This window comes from Oncorhynchus tshawytscha, linkage group LG06 (assembly GCF_018296145.1).
Source record: "Oncorhynchus tshawytscha isolate Ot180627B linkage group LG06, Otsh_v2.0, whole genome shotgun sequence".
Classification (NCBI taxonomy): Eukaryota; Metazoa; Chordata; class Actinopteri; order Salmoniformes; family Salmonidae; genus Oncorhynchus; species Oncorhynchus tshawytscha.
The window spans coordinates 60,931,201-60,957,395 of record NC_056434.1 but is presented as its reverse complement, the minus strand read 5'-3'; the positions used below and the strand labels follow the sequence as shown (position 1 = coordinate 60,957,395).

The 26,195-nt window shown below is 42.1% G+C and overlaps 1 protein-coding gene across 5 annotated transcripts; it reads left to right on the top strand.

Annotated features, from left to right (window-relative positions):
- The first annotated feature begins 816 nt into the window (after window positions 1-816).
- Window positions 817-23,481, top strand: LOC112252814 (eukaryotic translation initiation factor 3 subunit A). Of its 5 annotated transcripts, none has more exons than XM_024424444.2 (23): window positions 817-985; window positions 3,669-3,859; window positions 4,657-4,793; window positions 5,303-5,466; window positions 8,037-8,236; window positions 9,115-9,323; window positions 9,485-9,656; window positions 9,937-10,041; window positions 10,204-10,302; window positions 10,751-10,867; window positions 11,222-11,407; window positions 11,737-12,084; window positions 14,389-14,493; window positions 14,636-14,749; window positions 18,824-18,946; window positions 19,196-19,349; window positions 20,426-20,625; window positions 21,092-21,180; window positions 21,281-21,298; window positions 21,444-21,865; window positions 22,106-22,268; window positions 22,443-22,630; window positions 22,927-23,481. In XM_024424444.2, exons 1-23 carry the CDS (start codon window positions 937-939, stop codon window positions 23,136-23,138), a joined length of 3,765 nt encoding a protein of 1,254 aa, XP_024280212.1. In that variant the 5' UTR covers window positions 817-936; the 3' UTR covers window positions 23,139-23,481. The 5 variants fall into 5 exon arrangements, with proteins under 5 accessions (XP_024280212.1, XP_024280209.1, XP_024280208.1 ...); XM_024424441.2 differs by having other exon boundaries at window positions 22,085-22,256; XM_024424440.2 differs by having other exon boundaries at window positions 22,085-22,268.
- The last annotated feature ends 2,714 nt before the right edge of the window (window positions 23,482-26,195 follow it).

The following is a 26,195-nucleotide window of genomic DNA, read 5'->3' as shown; positions in this document are numbered from 1 at the left end:
GGCCATTTATAACTGTTTGTAGTCTTAACATTGGGCATATAATAAAAGGCACAATTGCCAGAAAATAGCCTAACAGTTTTTTAAAGTTGCAATAAGGCACCTCCAAGGTTTATAATTAAGCAATAAGGCCCGAGGGGTTGTGGTATATGGCCAATATACCACGGCTAAGGGCTGTTCGTATGTACGAATCAACGTGGCCCTAAGCCGTGGTATATTGGCCATATTCCACAACCCCTCGGGCCTTATCGCTTGATTATAAACGGGTTCAAGCCCTGAATGCTGATTGGCTGACAGCCGAGCCCTGAATGCTGTTGGCTGACAGACGTGGTATATACCTTGGGTATGACAAAAAAAACTTTTATGTTGGTAATCAGTTAATAATAGCAATAAGGCACCCTGGGGTTTTGTGGTATATGGCCAATATTACAGGGCTAACGCCAGTATCCAGGCTCGTCATGTTGCGTCATGCTTAAGAACAGCCCTTAGCCATGGTATATTGGCCATATACCATACCCTATTGCTCAATCATAGCAGTCAAACGAGTTAAATCGACATTCCTTGATGGAAAATGATCTGACGAGTTTAATAAGGGCAAATTATATTTATTCTTGCAACATATTCAAATGAGTTTATTATGTCATGTCATAGTTTGCAATAATTATTATTTTGATAAACGTGTAACTACTATACATGTGGCAACTCTCCTCTTGCTGTGGGGGGGAAATTTGGCTGTTTTTCATGCCTTTTTGTGCGGGTTTTGAGTAGTCGTTTAGTGGTCGTTTGTTAGGATTTTTTCGAACCTGGCAACCCAGCTCGAGGTTAATTCCTTTCCCAGGAGCTTGTAGAGTGGGTGAATACCTGGCTCGGATGGACCGGTGAAATTAGTAAAATTCACCTAAACCAACCTTCTCTTCAATCCGCGAGCAAGGTCATAAAATGCCGGCATATTTCCAACGACCGGAGAATGCTCTCAAACGAGCAAATGGTGAGTCGTAGAGGGTAATTTCCTAGATGTCATCGCTTGCTAGCTAGGAAGCTACACTAGCTAGCCCAAGTTATGTGTATTCATTGTTGGCTTGCCATGGTTAACGTAACAGCTTGCTACGCATGGCGGGGAAGCCATGTTTCAAGTATACGCTCGTTCAGGCCACCAGTGTCACTAGGCCTAAGAGTTAGGGTTCCACCACCCACAATGACGTTAAATGTGTCATGGCCCTGCCAATTCAGCAAGATTAGCCGTTTGAAATCGAAAATCACACAAACTATCTGATTGTCCCACTGACATGAAAAAAGTACCTGCCATCTTTGCTCACACTGACCTAGATACATTTAAACATCAGCACATCCTAGCCCTGAAGGGCTAACGTATTAACTTATCCCGTCATCGTCAAGCTGCGATAATACGCGGCTAACTAGTAGTGACACAGTGAGCAACTTGTCAAACTCGCTTTGATGTCCGTAACTAATCGGTTTAGGCCACATGTAACGTTAGTTAACTATTCTATACTATACTTCCATTTTTTTTTTTTTTTTTACATTTAGCCTTGATTTAACTAGGAAAGTCACTTAAGAGCAAATTCTTATTTACAACAACGGCCAAACCCGGACGACTCTGGGCCAATTGTGCGTCGCCTTATGGGACTCCCAATCACAGCCGGATATGATGCACCCTGAATTGGAACCAGGGACTGCAGTGCCTTCTGATTACACGCCAGCGTTGCAAAATAAATTGAGAAATCTATGTTATTCAATTATTGCACCCACACTGCTTGCGGCATCAACCAGCGTTTGCGTTGCAAAGAGCTAAAATAGAAGTCCTTTCTATTTCTGACTCAGATCGCGCTGAAAGTCCGGCCTCCCCCATCTTCTCATTGTTTTATAGAAGCAGGTACCTACGTGCCATCTCCTCATTGGTTATACCCACGAAGGTGACAGAAAGACGAACTGTGTCTTAGTAATACTATGAAAGTTTAGATGCCAATCACCATATAAGTTCAAAGATGAAAAAGCCTGTAAGGAAGAGAGATGACTAAAAACGATTCGGTTGACCGTTTTATGTGTGGATTAATTGTCAAGAGTAGAGGACCTTGTGCATTTCAGGTAAAATAACAACTCAATGTTTATATCCCAGGACAAATTAGCTAGCAACAGCACGCTAGCTAAATAGGACAAATTAGCTAGCAAGTGCAAGCTAACTAGCTATATTGCCATAAATGTTTAATGCTTTTTGACCTGTCCCCTACTGTCCCCATACCTACGCCAATTAATCCACACATAAAACAGTCAACCGAATTGTTTCTCTCTTCCTTCCAGGTATTTTCTTCTCTTGACTTTATATTGCGATTGGCAACTTTCATAAATTAGGTGCATTACCACCACTGACCTCATTCATCTTTCAGTCACCTACGTAGGTATAACCAGTGAGGAGATAGCACGTGGGTACCTGCTTCTATAAACCAATGAGATGGGAGAGGCAGGACTTGCAGCACGATCTGCATTAGAAATCGAAAGGACTTCTATTTTAGCCCTTGGCAACGCAGATGTTCGTTGGCGCGCGCGAGCAGTATGGGTGCAATAATTGAATAACATAGATTTCAAAATGTATTTTGCAAGGAGAGCGCTGTGGTCAGCTTGTTAGACCGCTGCGCCAATCGGGAACTATCAACTGAAAAGCAACAGGTGCTGGTGGTTAATGTTTTTTTAGAATTGTCTTTGGGCTCCTGAGTGGCGTGGCGGTCTAAGCTCTCTATCTCAGTTCTAGAGGTGTCATTACAGACCCTGGTTTGAACCCAGGCTGTATCATAACTGGCCGTGATTGGGAGTCCCATAGGGTGGTGCACAATTGGCCCAGCGTCGTCCAGGTTAGGGTTTGGTCATATGGTATGCCGTCATTGTAAATAAGAATTTGTTCTTGACGTGCCTAGTTAAATAAAGGTTAAATATAATAAAGATTGCATAACCAAAACAAGGCCATACTAAGATTGTCAATCAATTGCGCTAGCTAGCTAGCTAGCTAGCTAGTCACCTTTAATTAGGATTAATGAGTCAGTTGACACATCTTGCCGTTATATTGTCGCTTAGTAGTACCAATAGTTGTTGTTAGTCAACATATAGCTGGTTTGGGGAGTAGCTACCCCATTCATAGACGCTAACTGCTTTAGTGCCTCTGATGATAGTATGTTCTGGTTGGGGATCTTTTGTTAAGGAAGACAGATGGAAGATATAGGTGGTCACCAGTGCCAATTAGCTATCTAGCGCAGTCTTAACACGTGTGTAAGCGTAACTGGGGAAGAAGTGTAGTTTGTCAACTGGAGGCACATAGCGTATGGATCTGTGCAAAACTGGTACAGTAAGTGTATATTTTTGTTTTGCAAGCAATGGTTATTGACGTTTCTAAACTTTAAAATACAGCGTCGGAATTGTAGTTCACACGCAGCCAACTGTGGGGGAAGCTAACTGCTGAAAACCCTATGTATAATAAGACAGGTTTTCAAAGGCTAAAGAGTAGCTAGCTAAATGGTTAGGTTGATCGCTCTACCTTCAACTATCAGATCGGTTTTTAAACCATTTGGTGTCCCATGAATATACATGTTAGTAGCAACTGACTCACCTTCCAAACTATTATGCTGTTTGCCTCCATTTTTATGTAATTTGCTGTGTTTGTACAGAGTTCTTGGAGGTTGGCAAAAAGCAGCCAGCTTTGGATGTCTTGTACGATGTCATCAAGAGCAAAAAGCATCGAACATGGCAGAAGATCCACGAGCCCATCATGGTCAAGTACCTGGAGCTCTGTGTTGACCTGCGCAAGAGCCACCTGGCAAAGGAGGGTCTCTACCAGTACAAGAACATCTGCCAGCAGGTCAGTGGAAGCACACCCAGCCCTCTCTTTGATAACCCTAAATGTTGGATACTATTGATCCTACTTCGTCACTCACCTGCCGGAGTTAAAGGTCCACTAGCAGACGTTTTTATCTCAATATCAAATAAATATCTTACTGTGATTGTTTTCAATTAAAATGGTCAAAAAGAAATAGATTCCCAGTAAGAGCAATTTCTCAAACAAAAATTTTGATTGGACTGTCAGGGAGTGGTCTGAGTGGAGATTGGAAAACTGAAAACTACCTGTTATTGGCAGAAAGGTTTGGAACCAGTCAAAAGTCTGGGCACACCTACTCATTCAAGGGTTTTTCTTTATTTTGACTATTTTATACATTGTAGAATAATAGTGAAGACATCAAAACTATGAAATAACACATATGGAATCATGTAGTAACCAAAAAAGTATTTTACAAAATATATTTTATATTTGAGATTCTTCAAAGTAGCCACCCTTTGCCTTGATGACAGCTTTGCACACGCTTGGCATTCTCTCAACCAGCTTCATGAGGAATGCTTTTCCAACAGTCTTGAAGGAGTTCCCACATATGCTGAGCACTTGTTGGCCTCTTTTCCTTCACTCTGCGGTTCAACTCATCCCAGACCATCTCAATTGGGTTAAGGTCAAGTGATTGTGGAGGCCAGGTCAAATTTTAAAAAAACTGGAATGAGTAGGTGTGTCCAAACCTTTGACGGGCACTGTGTATATATTAAAAATAGGAAAATCTATTTTTGGACTACACTGGGCCTTTATGCATGAGCCTCTATTTCGTGATGTAGGTGAACATCAAATCCCTCGAGGATGTGGTTCGAGCCTACCTGAAGTTGGCCGAGGAGAAGACCGAGACCGCCAAGGGGGAGTCACAGCAGATGGTCCTGGACATTGAAGACCTTGACAACATCCAGACTCCTGAGAGGTATTTATTTAACCAGGAAATAGCTTTGAGGTATGGGGCTATTAAAACTTTATTGTGATGGGCTGATACTATAATTCAGATATATTGGACTATCTGCACACTTATTGTTACTACCTTTAATGGTGGTAACCATGCTAACAGTCATGCTTCACCTCTGCTGTAAACCATTCAAGTGGTGGTGTATACCACCACAATTGTATAACTGACTAGGGCGATACATTCAACTGAAATGTGTCTTCCGCATTTAACCCAACCCCTCTGAATCAGAGGTGCGGAGGGCAGCCTTAATCGACACCCACGTCTTCAGCGACCGGGGAACAGTGGGTTAACTGCCTTGCTCAGGGGCAGAATGACAGATTTTGTACCTTGTCAGCTCGGGGATTCAATCCAGCAACCTTTCGGTTACTGGCCCAAAGAAACTACCCGCCAGGCTACCCGCCACCCCACAATGTTGACGGTGCAGTTCTGTGAGCTCAAGTATTGATGCATAACTTCTTGTGTGATCCTAGTGTACTTCTGAGTGCTGTGAGTGGTGAAGACACCCAGGATCGTACAGACCGTCTGCTGCTCACTCCTTGGGTGAAATTTCTGTGGGAATCCTACCGCCAATGCCTGGACCTGCTGCGTAACAACTCCAAGGTGGAGCGCCTATACCATGACATTGCCCAACAAGGTGAGCACAATCTGAATATTAAACATGGGTGGGAAATGAACTTTTTGGTCCAACAGCCACTGTGGCAGATAGCTGTAGAGAAAAAAAATCCATCTAATTACACCAAAAATAACAAATAATGGATGAACATGCTTTGTAGTGTTTCTAAAACAATAAATGTATTACTAGTAAGAAGTAATGTGGTATATTGCTCAGTTGAATTTTTGTGACCGGAGTCTTTTAACCAATCATTTAGATACAATAGTAAAACAGACACAGTTCTACAACTGAACATCACAAATCAAGTGATAAGTCTTATTTATTATTATTAGTTCAGGGCTCTAATGCTGACATTTTTTGTACAGTGAGTACATACATACGTCTGTTTAGGAGCACAATGCAATTATTTGAGTGTTTTAATGATAAGGAATGACTAAAAGTAAATGAAATATTTAATTTACTAAAAGTAAATATTAGTAAGCCCAAAAAGATTGTATTTGAAAATAACAATAATTTCATACCTGTGCCTGGTCTGAGTGTAGGTTTGATATTATCTAACAATCTTGTTATTAGAAATATATATTAGTCTGAGATGCGTAAGTGTAGTATGCTGTGACTTAGTTTTTTCCCTAATGTTAGGTTTACTCACACTCTGTCACCATATCACAGTATGAAGTGTTATTATTAGGGATGCACGATATATCGGTGAATATAAAGGAATCGCCCGATATTAGCTAAAAATGCCAACATCGGAATCGTCCCGATGTCTAGTTTAACACTGTGTTAAAACCGATGTCAAAGCTACCGTGCATACCTATGTAACGTAGGCACATGACGTAATAATGGCACATAAAAATTTTCACTACATGTGCGACACAGCATTCCTAACCTAGCCCACGTTTGCTGTGTGGATCGAGCAGTCAACAAGTCGAGCATTCATTTGAAAGAGTAAGACAATATCAGCGAGACAACTCAAAGGCGAAATCCATTAAAGCCAAGATAATGGAAATCATTGCCCTTGACAATCAACCGTTCTCTGTTGTGGGTGATTTTTGGTTTTCACCGACTGGTCGAGCACCGGTACACACTACCAAGTGCGCTATTTTTCAGATGTTGCCCTACTGATGTTACAAAGTAATAGCGTCACTGCTATTAGCTTCACGACATACATACTATGGAACGCCGTTTGGGTCTTTGTATGTCAAAAAAGATACACTAGCACTGTCAAAGCTGGACAAAACAGTCTGCAAATAAGCAAACACCGGCAACGAACTATGTGTTTACAATACCGCGCTGGTAATAAAGCATCATTTGTTTGACCGCAACTGGGGTTGCTAGCTTTAGCTTGGTATCTAGCTAGCACCAATACAACCAGCCTGAAAACAATGACCAGTAGAAACTGCAGTATTAGGAATCCTTGTGAGTAAGTATTAGCTATGTTGCCACTTGTTATTCGCCTATTGAAATTGAACTTCAAAATAAGTAGCTTGCCAGCTACTTAATCCTGTAGCACAAACTAACGTTAAAAGCAGCCAGCTAGCTTCATCGGGCTAGTGAGGCTCGACCGGACCGGTCGTCGGACCGGTCGTGTGTGTGTGTGTTGTGAAGCTAGCCACAATAAGGATTAGGCACAATAGTGGAATTTGTGGTTTGCCTTCAAAACAAAAGTATTTAATTGACAGTGATCCAAATGAATACAAAGAGTAGAATTATGCCATACTTTTATTTTGAAGGCTAACCGCAAAGTCCACGATTCTTGCTAATCCTTATTGTGGCTAGCTTCACATAAATGGGTCCGACCACCATTAATCAAATAAGAAGTCTTAGAAATTAGGGTTATTTTAGATGATGACACCTAGCTATATAGTTAGCTAACTATAGCTACTGAAACAGATTATGTTATGTTATTTGACACGTCAAAAGTGTTATTTGACGTGTATCTTTTTTGAGATGCAAAGACCCAAACAGCATTCCATAGAAATCCTGGTTTAGAATGAAACGACTGAACAAATGAACAACGAAACAGCACAGCAAGTAAGTGAAAGAAATAGGATTTCATTATGCTTTACTGGTAATGGGGACATACATAAATGCCAACAAAATAACTTTTTGGTTGGTCAGTGTGTGTGTGTGTGACCTTTTATTTAACTAGGCAAGTCAGTTAAGAGCAAATTCTTATTTTCAATGACGGCCCGGGTGACGCTGGGCCAATTGTGCGTTGCCATATGGGACTCCCAATCACGGTCGGATGTGATACAGCCTGGATTCGAACCAGGGACTGTAGTGATGCCTCTTGCACTGAGATGCAGTGCCTTAACACACACAGACGCAGCGGTCTGACTATTTAAATGTACTAGAATGCTTAAAAGGCAGCTAAATGTTTTAATATTGGTTATCTGTATAGTTTTTTGGGGGGCAAATAAAATATTGGATATCGGTATCGGACAAAAATGTAATATCAGTGCATCACAACTTATTATGGTTCATAATTAAAGCTAAAGTCAACAACTGTCAGTGTTCTAAACGTTGATGTAAATGAAACAATATGTATATTGCTCTGCATCCTAACCATATCCTGATGTGCTCCACAGCTTTCAAGTTCTGCCTTCAGTACACCCGTAAGGCAGAGTTCCGGAAGCTGTGCGACAATCTACGCATGCATCTGGGTCAGATCCAGCGCCACCACAACCAGAGTACGGCCATCAACCTGAACAACCCTGAGAGCCAGTCTATGCACCTGGAGACACGCCTGGTGCAGCTGGACAGTGCCATCGCCATGGAGCTCTGGCAGGTATGATGTCATACATGCAGGGATGGAAATTGAGCTCGCCTGCTCGCCTGAGGCAAGTGTTTTTCAGAGAGCGAGGGAAACTCATTTTAAGGTGTTTTATAAACCGCTGTGGTTTGCACATGTATTAAAATTCTCTCCAACAACAACTCCACCTTAAAAGTCAAATTACTGCTCTGGGGTGGGCGGCAAGCTAGCTGCGGGCTTCTTAGCTGGTGTCTGGCGAATGCTCATGTTGACGTAGCTAGCTACAGTGTAGTTGATTGGCATGTGAGTTGACCATTAGCTTCGATCCTCTGTCTTCGCGGCGGCAGGTCAACAGATACACACACAAGCTTAATTTGGTTGCCAAGGGAACATTGTTGTGTTTGACACCTGTGTGTGAATAGTTGTCGTTGGTAGCTAGCAACAAAGATAATACATATATCTTTTTTTTGCAAACGTAACACCCCCAACACCAAAAAAAAACTACAACTGACAAACAAATAGTAGTTACAACATAATTTAAACATTGTGAAATGTTCCGGGAACAAGAGGTTTTCCAATATGTTTTTATGCCTGACTCTGTCTTATGTCATTTCCAATTTAAAAGCAAATACATAGGTCTATATCTTCTGGGCGCTCACCTCGCATATATGACTTTATAAACTGGGCTAGTACCATCTTAGCTAGTCTACTAGCCCGGCTGGCTAGTGCCCAAAAGCCTTGAGTTCCATCACTGCATATATAATTAGCTTGTAATATTGTAACGGTTGCATCTGGGAGAAGAATACTTCATCGTCCATTTTCTTTTTTCAATAAGCCCTTTTTTATCTACATTTTATTATGAACATTGATCTTATGTGTTGTGAATGGTGAAATTAGATTTTTGATTTTTATAGGAAGCTTTCAAGGCTGTGGAAGACATCCATGGTCTCTTTGCCCTTTCCAAGAAGCCCCCCAAGCCTCAACTTATGGCCAACTACTACAACAAGGTGTCCACTGTGTTTTGGAAGTCTGGGAATGCCCTGTTCCACGCCTGCACCCTCCACCGCCTCTACCACCTCTCCAGGGAGATGCGCAAGAACCTCACCCAGGAGGAGATGCAGAGGTATGCTAGCCCAGTCCTTACCAGTCTCTGCTCTGCTGGAATATGTGGCACGTAGAAATATAATTACTAGAACGGTCATTCGCAAGTCAATGTTTGATAGGTAGATCTGAGGTTGCAGGTCAGGCAGGTACTTACGGCTCTCTTTTCTCTCTCTTCCTCAGGATGTCCACAAGGGTCCTCCTTGCAACCCTGTCCATTCCAATCACCCCGGAGCGCACGGACATCGCCCGCCTGTTGGACATGGATGGCATCATCGTGGAGAAACACCGAAGGCTGGCCACACTACTGGGCCTGCAGTCCCCACCGACCCGCCAGAGCCTCATCAATGACATGGTATATACATACGTGCATGGAACAGTATAGAAATAACTATGGTGATTTCTGTTTGTGAGCAGGCTGGGTATAAGAGGCAGGTGACCGAATGTCCGATATGTCAGACAATGTTAGGAGTTTGTATTTTAGTGCTAGACTTGTTTTAGTCTTGTGAACAACACGCACAGATATGTTTGTTTACTACATAATTGAAAATGAAAACAAACACGTTAACCAACTGCTGTTGCTTTTGTCGGGGGTTGTTCACTGAGTGCTATGTGTGTGTTATGTTTACCTTCAGGTGAGGTTCAATTTGCTGCAGTACATTGTACCTGAGGTGAAGGAGCTGTACAATTGGCTGGAGATGGACTTCCACCCACTGAAGCTGAGCGGAAGAGTAGCAAAGGTAACATTTGAATTCAGATTCAGAAAAGCTATAGTGTCGCGACATTGGGCAATATGACTTGCAACTGTACAAAAAAAACAATGTACAATGCATACACACAATTCCTCTAAAAACAACAGCTATTTGTTACACGGCTGATTAATTTACCCTTCTTCCTGTTAGGTGTTGAACTGGGTGAGAGACCAGTCGGAGAAAGAGGCGGACCTCCAGCAGTACGTTCCCCACCTGCAGAGTAACACCATCCTCCGGCTGCTGCAGCAGGTGACTTATTGGTCATTTGTCTTAGGCCCTTTATACTTGATGGTCTGTTAATCTCACTCGTAGTTAAACATCACGAAAATGTGTCAAACAATAACTAATGAAATAAAATGTAATTGAACTTTGTTAATAACCATGTCTGTTGTCCTTGTTGTAACTCTATAGTGCAGGGACGGGCACCAGGAGGCCCGCGAGACGATTAAACTTCTACATACTTTCTATGTATTTTAAATTAACTGCTCTTTTTCCAGTCCACAAATTGGTCAACAACAAAAAAAGCAGTCCTAATATGGCCCTCGAGCCTCAAGATGTTGCCCATCCCCGCTATAGTGTGTAATGCATGTTGTCACTGTAACAAAATGCTTTGTAACACATGTCATGTATTGTATGTAAGTTGTGGTCCTATGAGCTAATCACTGAACACGGTTTATTCTATTATTCTATATATTAGGTGGCGCAAATTTATCAGAGCATTGAGTTCAGCCGTCTGGCCTCCCTGGTTCCATTTGTGGATGCCTTCCAGTTGGAGCGCTCCATTGTGGATGCTGCCCGACACTGCGATCTGCAGGTAGAGTACTGGACATGGATTTTGCCTGAAACAATGAGATTCTCTGCAAAATCATACAAAGTGGACTTTTGAACTTAATCCGTTTTTGTGTTTTCATACCGATACACTTTGAATTCAATCAGTATTTCCACAACTAAAAGATGAACACTTCTGTTTATATTACACAGAATGGTCACAGGAGGTTGGTGGCACCTTAGTTGGGGAGAACGGGCATGTGTTAATGACTGCCGAGGAATTGTATCAAATACATCAAACACATGGTTTCCAGGTGTTATTATCATGAGCCGTTCTCCCCTCAGCAGCCTGCAGTGAGAATGGTACACGTGAAAAACATTTTTAAAACGTCTGTTCTAGGTTCGAATTGACCACACCACTCGAAACCTGAGCTTTGGTTCAGACCTGAACTACTCAACCAAAGAGGACTCTCCTGTGGGGCCGTTCTTGCAGAACATGCCCTCGGCGCAGATCCGGAACCAGCTGACAGCCATGTCGTCCTCCTTGGCCAAGGCGATCCAGGTCATAAAGCCTGCATCCATGCTGGTGAGCACAGCCCCCTGTCGAGATAGCATTTGGATATGGATTGCAAGCCCTAAAAACGTCAAGTCGACAATGTCGCTGTCCTCCCTGATCTATTATCAAGACTTGCTTTTCTATCATCCCCGATGCACATTCCATAAATGATTCTATGGTATTTAGGGCCAATATTGTATGTATTGTTCCATGCATATACATACAAACACAGCACCAATTCACATTGATACCGCATGAAACCCCCATTCATGCTCAATCTCTATTGCTCCATTTCATTCTCGCTCAAACAAACCTGTCCCTGTCTCTCACTCTTCTACCCTCTTGTCTGCCATTTCCAGCAAGAGCGTGAGGAGCAAAGCCATCTGGCCATCACTGCCTACCTGAAGAATGGCCGCAAGGAGCACCAGCGCATCCTGGCCCGCCGGCAGACCATCGAGGAGCGCAAGGAGCGCCTAGAGAACCTCAACATCCAGCGGGAGAAGGAGGAGCTGGAACAACGCGAGGCGGAGCTGCAGAAGGTGCGCAAAGCGGAAGAGGAGCGCCTGCGCCAGGAGGCCAAGGAACGCGAGAAGGAGCGCATCATGCAGGAGCACGAGCAGATCAAGAAGAAGACGGTGCGCGAGCGGCTGGAGCAGATCAAGAAGACAGAGTTGGGAGCCAAGGCATTCAAATACTTCGATATAGAGGTAAACTACACATAAGCTCAAATAAGCTGTACATTATGCCACTGATCAAACATATTAACCCTAGTGATCCTATTAAAGCTGCAATATGTAACTTTTTGATTGACTGGACCAAATTCACATAGAAATGTGCGTTATAGATCTGTAATTTTCATTGAAAGCAAGTCTAAGAATCGGTAGATCTGTTCTATGTGTGCTCTGCTTCCATTAAGTTTCGTTTTTGTGTCTTTCCTTTTGGTTTTGTACATCAGCTAAAAGCACAATATTTTGGGTTATGGAAAATATATTTCACAGCGGTATAGATGGTACAATGATTCTCGACTCTACTTGCTTTTTTTGTCATATAAACAGAAATTAGGTAAACTATTAGAATTTCAGCAACTAGGAAATGGAGGAGAGATTTCTGCATAGTGCATCTTTGGATTACTAGAGGGGCTATGTTTTAAACCCTCGAAGGTCCTGAATGGGGTGACAATGGCAGCCATATTGGTCAGGGAGATATCCAAACCAGTCTAATTGGAATGAAGGGCAGTAGAGGTATAATCCAGATTTTACTTATGCAGGAAAATAAAAGTAAGGCATGTTATGTAATAGAGTTGTCAACCTTAAATATTTCTCATATAGTTATAAATACCCTGAGTGTACATAACATTAAGGACAACTGTTCTTTCCATGACACAGACTGACCAGGTGAATCCAGGTGAAAGCTAGGATCCCTTATTGATGTCACTTTGTTATATCCACTATAATCAGTGTAGATGAAGGGAAGGAGACAGGTTAAAGAAGGATTTTGAAGCCTTGACATAGATTATGACATGGATTGTGTGTTGACATGGATTTTGACATGGATCGTGTGTATGCCATTGAGAGGATGAAAGGGCAAGACAAAAGATTGAAGTGCCTTTGAACGGGGTACGGTAGCAGGTGCCAGGCGCACTGGTTTGTGTCATGAACAGCAACGCTGCTGGGTTTTTAACCGTCCGCAGTTTCCCGTGTGTATTGAGAATGGTCCACCACCCAAAGGACATCCAACCAACTTGACACAACTGTGGGAAGCCATGGAGTCAACATAGGCCAGCATCCCTGTGGAACGCTTTCGACATCTTGTAGAGTCCATGCCCTGATGAATTGAGACTGTTCTGAGGGGGAAAAGGGGGGTGTGCAACTCAATATTAGGAAGGTACAATACTGCTTTTATACCGATTTTTCTGTTTAAATAGCCTCTCTATGTAACCGATCATAAATGTCTCAGATTTAGTTTTCTTGGAAAGATGTGAGTGCTATTATGCTGAACAAAAATATAAATGCAGCATGCAACAATTTCAAAGATTCTACAGTTCATATAAGGAAATCAGTCAATTGAAATAAATTCCTTAGGCCCAAATCTGCATCCATGCTAGTGAGCACAGCCCCCCATGACTGGGAAGACACATATGCGTCTGTTGGTCACAGATACCTTTAAAAAAAAAAAAAAGGGAAAAAAGTATGGATCAGAAAACCAGTCCGTATCTGGTGTGACCACCATTTGCCTCATGCAGCGTGACACATCTCCTTCGCATAGAGTTGATGAGGCTGTTGATTGTGGCCTGTGGAATGTTGTCTCACTCATCTTCAATGGCTGTGCGAAGTTACTGGATATTGGCAGGAACTGGAACACGTTGATCCAGAGCATCCCAAAATGCTCACTAACACAGGTGTAAACAAATATTTGCAATATTTGAGCGAAACAAGCTTGTGCATATGGAACATTTCTGGAATCTTTTATTTCAGCTCATGAAACATGGGACCAACACTTTACAAGTTGCGTTTATATTTTTGTTTAGTGTATATGATACCATATCGGTCGGTACAAGTTGCATTTACAGCTAGTCTAAATCCTATCATCAATTGACTAAATCCTATCATGTTGACATAATTGTTTGAATGGAATGTTGGCTTATTGGCAGTTAATTTGACAAATGAATGGAATCAGTCCTCTCAAGCTGGCTTGCTATCTAACAAACATACAGTGCAGGTAAATTCTTCAAATTAATTAGTTTACACTATATAAACACATCTGGAAAACCATCGTTGCCCAACTCCGTGACCAAAATGGCTGACCTTTATGCCATCATAAGAAGGTTACTGTTCATTCTAGTATTCTAATTCTATGTCAATGATGTTAAGACAAAGTTTTTTCCCAATGGGTCATACTTGTATCAGTACCATAAGTGTAAACCTGGAATGTAGATACAATCTAGAATGGGTTTTGGAAAATAATTGTGGATGTACAATGATGAAATTAACTTTTAACCACCCTCTGTACAGAACCTTGAGGACCTGGACCCTGACTTCATCATGTCCAAGCAGGTAGAGCAGCTGGAGAAGGAGAAGCGAGAACTTCAAGACCGCCTGAAGAACCAGGAGAAAAAGGTGAAGACAGAATTTTCAGCAAATTAGGCGATTCCATGTTTTCTGTCTTGCCTGTTACACAAACAGGTGATACCTAAAGACCTCTACTAGGGGGTGAAATGACTCACTCAACATTGTTTCATGTGTGGACTGGTCCTTGCAGATTGACTACTTTGAGCGTGCCAAACGTCTGGAGGAGATCCCGTTGATCAAGAAGGCCTATGAGGAGCAGCGTGTCAAAGACATGGAGTTATGGGAGCTCCAAGAGGAGGAGAGGGTATGGCAATATATTTCTTCAGTGTCTGTGCCTTTGTAAATCCTAAGCCATCTAGGGCTGTCCCCGACCCCCCCAAAAAAAAATCTTGGTCAAACTGGAGTTATCTGTTCTTAAAACGTGTATTTTTCCATATACTGACACATCTTATGTGTTTTAATCAAATCGACTATATTCACTGAGCTTGTCTGGTGCTTTAATCACACTCTTTTATTCAATAATTAAGACACACAAATGACTAGAGAGAGTCCGACCAGCAATTTATTTGATTGTGCTTGGCCGGGCTCAGACTTGCTGCCTGTGTTTATTTTTTTTAAAAGACAGCGAATGACTGTGTGACTAGCACCCGTTGTCTTTCTCTCCTCCCTGCTGCAGCGACCACCACAGAACATCAACAGTGTTTATCACTCTCTCCGTGTTTCTGAGCCTGCAACATAATTACAGCCATTTCTGACTGAGAAGTTATCGAAATGTAGGAAAAACATTCCCTATTCCCTCAACCCTTGCTGTCTTTATATGACACATGTATGAATCACATGCATGTGACCAAATACTTATTCACATGGGACTAATATTACTAGAGAATGTTGGTTTATGTAATTATTACTCTAGAATGCCCGCTATTCTGGAGGATGATTCGGACGGGATACGTTTTTTTCAAACTGCCCCCTGTAATTATGATTATTTGTTATGTAAATCGACAATTATGACTGAAGCTTGGAGGTTTTTATTCTGGGCGTGAAGATAAGGCCACACTGATAACTCAAGCTTGCCTCTGAAGTTTCTAAACCACATCAAACTGTCTTTGGTATAGTGTCGCCATAACATTTGAATTGAGGAAGTGTGGTCATAATCATTAGGATATTTTAGCAATCCGCAGTACGTCCTAAATGCCCCCCCAGCCTTCAGGTATGAGCTAAACAGTGCAATTACACTTGAGATGTGTTTTAAGGCTACGGATGAGAAAGTTAACTTATCATATCCAAGCATTTAGGTCAGTTGTATGCTGCTTTGTGATCTATTAACAGCAAGGGTTGCATTAACTTCTTGATGCACCCATCCCGTTACCGGGATCATTTTCGTCAACATCCGCTAAAATTGCAGAGCGCCAAATTCAAATTACATCACAAAAAATATTTAATTTTCATGAAATCACAAGTGCAATACAGCAAAACACAGCTTAGCTTGTTGTTAATCCACCTGGTGTGTCAGATTTCAAAAAAGCTTTTTGGCGAAAGCATACCAAACGTTTATGTAAGGACATCTCTCTCAGTAGACAAAATATTACAAACAACTAGCAGCCAAGTAGATTAGTCACAAAAGTCAGAAAAGCAATAAAAATGAATTGGATGTTCGGATGTTTGCACTCACGAGACTCCCAGTTACACAATAAATGTTCCTTTTGTTCCATGGATTCTTTTTATATACAAAATAACTCCATTTGGTTGGCGCGTTATGTTCAGAAATACACAGGCTCGAGTGGTCAAGACCGGGCAGACGAAAATTCCAAATAGTATCCGTAAAGTTCGTAGAAACATGTCAAACGTTTTTTATAATCAATCCTCAGGTTGTTTTTACAATAAATAATTGATCATATTTCAACCGGACCGTAGCTTTTTCAATAGGAGAGAGAGAGAAAATGTCTGCACCAAGCTGTTGCGCATGCAAAACTCTGCTGGCACCCAGCCATCCACTGACGCAATGTGATCGTTCTCACTCGTTTTTTCAGAATAAAAGTCTGAAACTATGTCTAAAGACTGTTCACACCATGTGGAAGCCATGGTTGATATCCCTTTAAATGGATGGAAGGCATGCAATGGAACAGAGAGGTTTCAGGAAAAACAGCACTTCCTGGTTGGATTTTCCTCCGGTTTTCGCCTGCAATATCAGTTCTGTTATACTCACAGACAATATTTTGACAGTTTTGGAAACGTTAGAGTGTTTTCTATCATAATCTGACAATTATATGCATATTCTGGGCCTGAGAAATAGGCAGTTTCATTTGAGTACATTTTTCATCCAAACATCAAAATACTGCTCCCTACACTCAACAGGTTAAATAGCCTCAAAATGTTTTACTGATGCATTTGGCAATATTCAATTCCTATGCACAAAACATATAAACAAAAGCATTCACTGTGAAAGTTGATGGGCTACATTTAGACCATTCATATATAGCTTATGCACATTTATCAAATCAGTTATTGTTTTCTTGTTTAAACCGCGAGCAACGTCTGTCAAACTCAGGCATTTCTCCCAAAACACAGGGATGTTGATTAGCACGGGACTAGTATTATCAAAGGCTATTCCGCCTGGAATTGTTGCTTTCCTGCCATGTAAAAATGACTGACATGGCAGATTTGGACTGGACAAAAATTACAGATGTGATGTTTTGTGCTTGTGTACATAATTACATTACCCAACCTCCCCCAGTAAAACTAATCCCGTCCAAATAGGGCACAATAGGGCCTGACCTATAGCGTATCATAATCAAATTGGTTATAACAAACTCAGAACACCGTAACACATGTCAGAGCAAAATGAATGCAGAGGACCTGACAAATAAACTTGAAAGGGGGGAATGCTTACTGGTTGCTCAGGAGGTAAAGGGGAAAGTCAGATGTGTGGAATAAATTTAGCTAATTGTGGAAAATATTGGAGATCAAGAAAAAGAAGATAAGGAGCAAGCGCTGTGTGCATATTATTTGTGCCAAACAGGTGCTGTATAGATTACAATATAATTTCTCTGACCGTTTGGAACAATGTTAACAACACTAAATAAATTATAAGCGTACCAGAGAGTCTGTTGTAACGTTTTTTTGCTAAGCCTTTATTACAGCAAAGACTAAAAACAGTTGCATTCATTCATGAATGCAATTCCGAAATGGAATGATTTATTTATTGTTTAAGCTAATTATTCAAGGCTCACTTAGTTAAAAGAAAAATGCTTGATTGCATTTCAAATCATGAATGACTCCTATGCTTTGTGATGATATAAATGACTTATGACTTATTAATTGCTGCAGAAGCCTATATAAGCATTGAAATATAGGCTAAAGTAAGTTACGGTATTAAGACTAAACTGGATACATTCTTAGGCCTGCAGCTCAATGGTGGTTACACAAGGCTGCTATACTAAGCCTACTGATGATAATGACATTACTTATGATCATAATAGTAATAACAATAAGAAGTAGATGAAGAAAAAGGAGCATTATTATTATAACTATAATATTTCTGACAATTTGGAGCCGTGTAAACCACAATTTATAAATAATACCAGTGTACTTTTTTTTTAAATATATTTTTTTAAATGATGAAATTGTTTACTTGAAATGTCGTTGCGTGACGTTTTTGGCTTACGGAATCAGTAGGCTATTAAACAAACAAAAAGGCAACGAAAGCAGGGTCTGTATAATTTCTGTAGATATATTGATGATTCATAAAGCCAGGCACCTTTAACAGTTAAGCTGTTGATTATAGACCTAATTAAGTTGGTTTCCTCTCTTCACTTTTCGTAGACAAGAAGGCAATGGCAAGTTTTCTCATCTCCTCATTCTGCTGCTGCTGCATTGTCCTCAATACCAATATGCTGGTTAACTTTGCTATTATGCACATAGCAACATGGTCAAGGAAAAGGGCCTCAATTCAACAGCCCACTGATGTATTTCTGAACCGTGGACAGTGACCACTATCCAACACCAGAGAGCGCATTTTGTTATAAAATAATCATATTTTTATTAGTGTTGCACCATTGTTCTTATGTAATGTAACCATATACAATTTGGGTATCACATGTCTTAGACTGATGGACTGTGCCATCCCCATGGCCTCCACAATGGATCAGTCATCTCAGACAGGTGCAAATCAATTTCTTTTAGCAACTGCTCGACTAAAGAAATATTGGTCGACCAACAGACTATCAACCAGATCGACCAGTCGACTAAATCGTGTCTGCCCTAAAGCCATCATAGATGGGATGCATGAACTGAGCGCTCTAGTGATGTCAGGCTGACTCATCCATGTTTTATGTGTAATTTAAAAAATCTATTATGGTCCATGTGTTTTGTGTTGTAGATCAGCAACATGAAGGTGGAGCGTGAGAAGGCCTTGGAGCACAAACAGAGGATGTCCAGAATGATGCAGGACAAGGAGAACTTTGTGGGCAAAATAACCGACGCTCGCAGCTTCATCTACGAGGTAAACGCCATTTCAACGTGCATAAAACCACAGATTCTATAAGCCCATTGGCAATGACATTAAAGAGCTATTATCAATCGCTACTAAGAAAGCATGAATAACCAAACAAAGTAATACCAGTGTCAAGGGTGTTCCACCACAAGTTATTTTGCCGGTGTTCTTTTTCATCATATTCAGAATACACCTCAGTAAGAATGTTATGAATTGAATGCGTATGGCCTAAAGTGTCTTTGCTCTTTACCTTCCAAGGAAAAACTGAAACAGTTCCAGGAGCGCCTGGTTGAGGAGAGGACAAAGCGTCGAGAGGAGAGGAAGATCCACCGCAAGGAGGACCGTCGCAACACCTTCTACCGCAATAAGGAGGAGGAGGCCCAGCGCATCCACGAGGAGCAGCTCAAGAAAGGTACCTCAGAGTTACCGCTCAGGTCCAGAGATGACTTAATATATAGAATGACTGTCAAATTAACGTAGATCTAGTCCTCTGAGTTTCTGTTAAAGGGTGGAATACAGGACAATCTACCAGCGAGTTAGTTTTTTTACCAGTCAAAATATAATTTTTTCGCTAAAATCACACCAACAAAACACAAAATTAACAGATGAGAATGTTTTGTAATGTTTCTAACACAAATGTATTTCTAGTAAGAAGTAATGTGGTATATTTAATTTTTTACTTTTAACCAAAATATCACAGATGATGCAAAAATGTTTACCAGCCACTTGAAGGATGGGAGGTTACCGTGGTAACATGACTCGTCATGTTTGCCTGTGAGATTGAGTCTGACTAGTAGAAGCGTTATCTTTTCCCTAGCAGTTTAAACTAAAATTTTGAAAAACAACCTAGCTTGTGAACAAAACAATGTAAATAACCAAGAAACAGAAGGACAAAGTAGGCTTTCGTATCAAGTAAATTAGACTCACTTTTATGCCTGTGTGCAACGCTTCTAAAAATGATTATTTCACTCAGCTCTTCATGTGCACACAACCCCAAGCTTGGCGGTGTTGCATCACGAGGTGGAATAGGCTATATAGGATTCGTAGTTCTTTGACTTTGTGCGATTAATTTTCCAGCTATGGAACAAAACAGCAGAAATAATTTGAAAACAGCTACTTCAGCATTTATTTTACTACAAATGTGATCATATTTGACTATTTTTAGTCACAGATGCGAGTAAAACGTTCTCACTGTGTAGCCCTGACCTGCCACCAACATGGCTGATGAAATAGACGTCTTACCCTCCAATGCCAAAATATGCCCGCATTTTGCAGGTGTTAGTTTTAGGCCTTGGTGGAATAGTTTAATTGATGTCAAATGAAGATGTGTGCAAAAACTTGAGTTATGCGCACAGATTTAGGTAGGTTAGATTTTGGGTCCAGTGTGGTTTTTGGTTGGAGTTTGTTCGTCTAGGTATCCAATGTGACACTTGCCCCATAAGTCTTCAGTGGTCCTGTGTTCTACGTATTATCCATGTGTTGTTGCAGAGCGCGAGGAGCGTGAGCGCATCGAGCAGGAGGCGCGCGAGGCAGAGGAGGCGGTGTACCAGGAGCGCCTTGCCAAACTGGAGGAGCAGGAGAGGAAGCAGCGCGCCCGGCAGCAGGAGATTGAGGAGCGCGAGCGCCGCAGGGAGGAGGAGATGAGGGCCCCTGCTAGGTCCGAGGAGAAACCCAGAGGAGAAGCCAAGGTAGCCTACTACACATCTCCTCCCAGAGCACTTTCCCACAGCCTCACTTTGCCTGTTGAGTCAAAGATGACTCACTTTTAAAGGGGTGTTAAGATCTATATCTAATATTAATACATGGGTTTTATGTTGCGCTTTTAATGGACCCAAAGTCACTTAAAAGTTTTGTTTGCTCAGTGATGATTCTCCTCCATTGATCGCTCAAAGAGCGACATGAAATGAAATGCACTTCTATTTCACCGGCGATCTGAGAGCGACAAGCACAGGCACCCGTCACAGTGTGAAGTGTCTTGACACTTTGGGTGTAGAATGCGAAATGAATGTAGTCCTTCACCCTGTCGACTTAGTACCCTGTTAACTTGAAAATGAGCTTAGATAAAGGTATATTGAGTAGGATAAAATGATCATAATTATGTTGTAAAGGTAATGAAACCCGTCACTCAGTGTTGGACACTCTTTTCCTCTCCAGGACTGGGGCGCTGAGAAGGAGGAGGGAGGAGGAGGATGGAGGAGGCGCACCGAGGTTGAATCAGAGAGGCGTCGCCCCGTGCCTGATAAGTGAGTGTGGTTTCATTCAGAATGTACTTTTGAAGCTCTTCATCTGGTTAAAAATCATTTTGTGTTTACTGATCAAAAACTGGTCTATTATTCTCTACAGTGTCACCGTACAGGCTAAGTGAGTGGGATTTCATTCAGATTGCAAATTTTAAGTATTTTACCTGGTTTAAAATACTTTGTATGTTTGTGTTCACTGGTTAAAGTGACATGTCCGTCTTATATCTGTCTTATAACTGTGCTGTACGTTCGCTCTGTCTCTCTAGGGACTGGAGAGCTGAGGGCCGCGAGGATGTCGGCGAGGACAGAGACCGAGAGCCACCCTTCAGGAGAGGAGGAGACGGCCCTCGCCGTGGCGGAGACGATGACCGTGGACCCCCACGCAGGGGCTTCGGGGATGACGACCGCCCCCTGCGCAGAGGCATGGATGAGGACCGTCCACCAAGGAGAACCTTTGGGGATGATGACCGTGGTCCCAGAAGGGGAGGGGACGAGGACCGCGGTCCCCGCAGAGGCTTCGATGATGGCCCCAGGCGTGGTTTTGATGACGGCCCCCGCAGAGGCATGGATGAGTCCAGGGGCCCCAGGCGCGGGGCTGATGATGACACCTGGGGCCCCAGGAGAGGTGGAGATGACGAGAGGGGAGGGCCCCGTGACGACAAGCCATGGAAGCCTGCTGTCCGGCCCGGTATGGATGCGTTTTTCATTTAATCTTTTCCAAATATGGATCATTGAATTAATGTGGTTGCATGTTTGTCTTGTGTAGTAAGTGTGTTGTTGTTGAAAGCGCCCTTATACTTGTTCTCCTGTAATTCTGTTAATTATTTATTGAACTTCCAATAGTAAATGTTTGTGTAGTGGCAACTGTTGCCAGTTCTTTTCACACGTTGTGCTGGATCATGGGCAGTTGCTCTGGTGTCTGCTTCAGGTGGTGGCTGGCGTGAGAGGGAAAAGGCCCGCGAGGAGAGCTGGGGTCCACCCCGCGAAGGTGGTGGCCGCAAGGAGGACGAAGAGGGCGAGAGGGAGGAGAGAGAGGAAAAACAGGAGAGCGAACGCTTCCCAGAGCGCCGCCCACCCAGGTCAGACACACAGTATGTGGACTACAAACGGCACTGCTGTGATAATGGAGGCTCATATACCATATGATCAGGAGTGGCCCTAAACGGGTGGATGGTTTCACTGATATTGTGAAAATAAAGTAGCATACGTGTGTTATGGCGAGGTGTAGGTTTTTTTGTGGAGTAATGGGGGACCTCTGTTTTCAGGGAGGAGGGTAGTGGAGGTGGTGGTGCCTGGAGAAGGCCAGGTGCTGATGAGGCGCCAAAGAAAAGCTGGAGAGACTCTGTTCGTCAGGAAGAGCCTGCCCGCGAGGACCGCCCTCCTATCCGTCGAGAGCGACCTGATCGCAGAGATGACCGTGACCGCCCCCCACCCAGCAGAGAGCCTGAAGAAGGTAAGATGAGCTCAGTCCTCTGCAGAAACGTTTAAAGTTTTGCTATAAAGCTTTCATTTTAAACCATTTAGCCAGCAGGTGTCCCCACTTGCTCTGTATTTATTGCAAGCGTCAACCGGTATCAAGCATCAACCTGTTAATGCAGCAATACTATCATTCATTGCCTATACCATGAAAATCAAGACCACTGTAACCCCTGTCCTGTGGTGGTATTTCCAGTCTGGAGGAGATATTTTTAAACAACACTTAAGAGTTAAGATGCCATCCCCTAACAAGACGGGGTTCTGTGCACACAGGAGGCAGCTCCTGGCGCCGTGCAGGTGACGACAAGCGTGAGGAGCGTAAAGAGGAACGTCCGATTCCTCCCAGACCCAGAGAGGGCGAGCGTGAAGAGGACGGAGAGAAGAGCTCCTGGCGCTCCGAGAAAGACAAAGAGAACGCTGGTCGCCCTAAGAAGACCACCGACGAGACCGACGATGACGGCTGGACCACTGTGGCCCGCCGCTGAGTCCACCCTTTCTCAAAGCATCTGCTTCAAAATGGCCCCGCAATGGCTAATGTACCCCTTATTGTCGCCTGCCTCCTAGTGGTTTAACCTTTTCATAAGCTGATGAAAACTTTGGCATAGCAAAGCTGTTTTATTGTTAAATCAAATGTGTCATCTCATCAACAACTATCTCTATTGCCATTGAATATGTATTTTGTTAAAGTTGCTTCTTAACCTAAAAAGTAGTTGATTCCCATTTTGATGTGCATTTTTAAGAGTATCTACACTGAGCGAAAATATAAACGCAACATGTAAAGTGTTGGTCCCATGTTTCATGAGCTGAAATAAAAAATCCCACACATTTTCCATATACACAAAAGGTTTATTTCTCTCAAATACATCCCTCTTAGTGAGCATTTATCCTTTGCAAAAATAATCTATCCACCTGACAGGTGTAGCATATCAAGAAGCTGATTAAACAGGATGATTATTACATAGGTGCACCTTGTCCTCGGGACAAAATGCCACTTTTAAAATGTGCACACAACACAATGCCACCGATATCTCAAGTTTTGAAGGAGCGTGCAATTGGCGTGCTGACTGCAGGAATGTCCAACAGAGCTGTTGCCAGAGAATTGAATGTTAATTTCTCTACCGTAAGCTGCATCCAACGTCGTTTTAGAGAATTTGGCAGTACGTCCAACCAGCCCCACAACCACAGACTGCGTGCAACCATGCCAGCCTAGGACCTCCACTTCCGGCTTCTTCACCTGCGGGATCGTCTGAGGAGGAGGAACTAACTCTGATCGGCTGGGCCTGGCTCCCCTGTGGGCGGGCCTATGCCTTCCCAGGCCCACCCATGTCTGCTCCCCTGCCCATGCATGTGAAATCCATAGATTAGGGCCTAATGAATTTATTTCAATTGACTGATTTCCTTATATGAACTGTAACTCAGTTAAAATCTTTGAAGTTGCGTTTATATTTTTGTTCAGTTTTTGTTTGTCTATTCTGGATCCGTAGATAAACCATTTGTCTGTGATTAATGGGGGCTGAACTAGAGCGGTGTTTGTGAGACGAGGGCCGGGGCCAGGTCTTTTATACAAAAACCTCTGTAGAGTCAGAATGGTTCAAGCTACAAACTTAAAAGCAATCTTTGAAAAGCTGAGACTTTCACAAACTTGCACGTGACATGTTTTGATCTATGATGCTCACAAGCTACACAAGAGTCGTTAGAAGGTAAGGCTCTTCTACATAGATCATAGGAAATCCCAGGACATAGTGTCTATAATACTGTAATAAGCTCACATAGTTATTTTTTTTAACCTTTATTTAACTAGGCAAGTCAGTTAAGAACAAATTGTTTACAATGATGGCCTACCAAAAGGCCTCATGTGGGGATGGGGGCTTGGATTAAAAATATAAATATAGGACAAAACACACATGACGAGAGACACCACAACACTAATTAAAGAGGGACCTATGACAACAACATGGCAGCAGCACAACATGGTAGCAGCACAAAACATGGTACAAACATTATTGGGCACTAACAACAGCACAGAGGGCAAGAAGGTAGACAACAATACATCACACGAAGCAGCCACAACTGTCAATAAGAGTGTCCATGATTGAGTCTTTGTATGAAGAGATGGAGATAAAACTGTGTCCAGTTTAGTTGCTGTCACAAACTCCACACAGTTGTCACTGACTAGTTAGATATTAATTTCCCAGTGAGCAAATCATTTCTGTACTTAACAGCATTCATATGACTTCATTTTTATCAGGCTTTTGCTTTGGCAGACCTTGTTTTTTAATTGGCATTTGTCAATAAAAGTCATGAATGCAACTATCAAATTGTTTTGTGTTCTATTTGTAGCCCTGGTTGTCCTGAAAATATAATGATAAAACAATTCACTGTGGGGCAATTCATGCCCAGGCATGTGAAATTCATAGATTAGGGCCTAATGAATTTATTTCAATTGACTGATTTCCTTATATGAACTGTAACTCAGTAAAATCTTTGAAATTGTTGATGTTGCTTTTATATTTTTGTTCGGTATAATTGGTCTCACTCAATATCTAGTGTCTGGTTCTATTTTAACTCATTCAACCATATTGCATGTTTATAGATAAAGCCTTTATTAACAAAGTACTTTGGGCAACAGTTTATTTCTCTGTTGAGGCTCCAGGCCTGAAGGGTTGGTTAGAGCATAGCTTGTTCTTTGTAGAGTTTTTCTTACACTTGGTCCTTTTTAAATAAAAGTCACGACTGCAACAATCAAATCGTTTTGTAGCCCTGGTTGTCCTGAAAATGAAATGGTAAAACAATTCACTGTGAGGACAAATATAAGGGCTGGATTAAAGAAAGTCAGATAAATGAAATGTCGATTTTTGCTAGAATCTCGGGACTGATAGGGTTTACACCTTTGGATTCGAGTGAGCATGGCTGGGGAGAGTTTCCACCATATTTCTTACAGCAGTCCATTCCTTTTAAATCCATAAGGGGGAGTGAAAGCTAGAGAATCGCATTTAATCTTATATCTCAGTTGAAATGGCTGAAAATCTTAAATCCAGAGTTTAGTTCATTTGAGAAAAGTTGTTCCCTGTTAGTTTTAATTCTCCATAGGGGAAATACATGTTTCTACTTGAGAATGTATAAACAAGTAACAAAGCTCTTTGTGGGTTTATGTAGCCTAGGCTGGCTATACAATTATGTAGACATAGGCTATGTGAACAAAGGGTTCAATCATCTCCCAGTCCCATCCCCATTGAGTGTAGGCCTACTCGTTTGACCTTTGGATTCTACCCATAAGAATGTGTAAAGAAGCTACGGTTGGTTTAATTTCGAATCTTACATTTTCATGCAACCAGTCTGTGTCCATTCTTTACGCGTCCTATTAACTACCCAAACCACAACACTCCCCCTCATTAGTTCGATAGACATATTTGTGTGATGTTGGATCTTTGGCCTGATTTGATATATTAGTGGTGGGCCAACTGTGACGTGTCTGAAATGCGTGTAGAATATGTTATATTATTTTGCCACCATGGAAGGAGGCTATTTGCAGTGATCTCTGC

Excerpts from the sequence above, each read along its gene's own strand:
- LOC112252814 (XM_024424440.2), top strand. The coding sequence starts at position 937 with ATGCCGGCATATTTCCAACGACCGGAGAATGCTCTCAAACGAGCAAAT. Across the intron at positions 9,657-9,936 it reads AGAGCCTCATCAATGACATG|GTGAGGTTCAATTTGCTGCA; the intron begins GTATATACATAC and ends GTTTACCTTCAG. Across the intron at positions 21,866-22,084 it reads GAAGCCTGCTGTCCGGCCCG|TTGCTCTGGTGTCTGCTTCA; the intron begins GTATGGATGCGT and ends GATCATGGGCAG.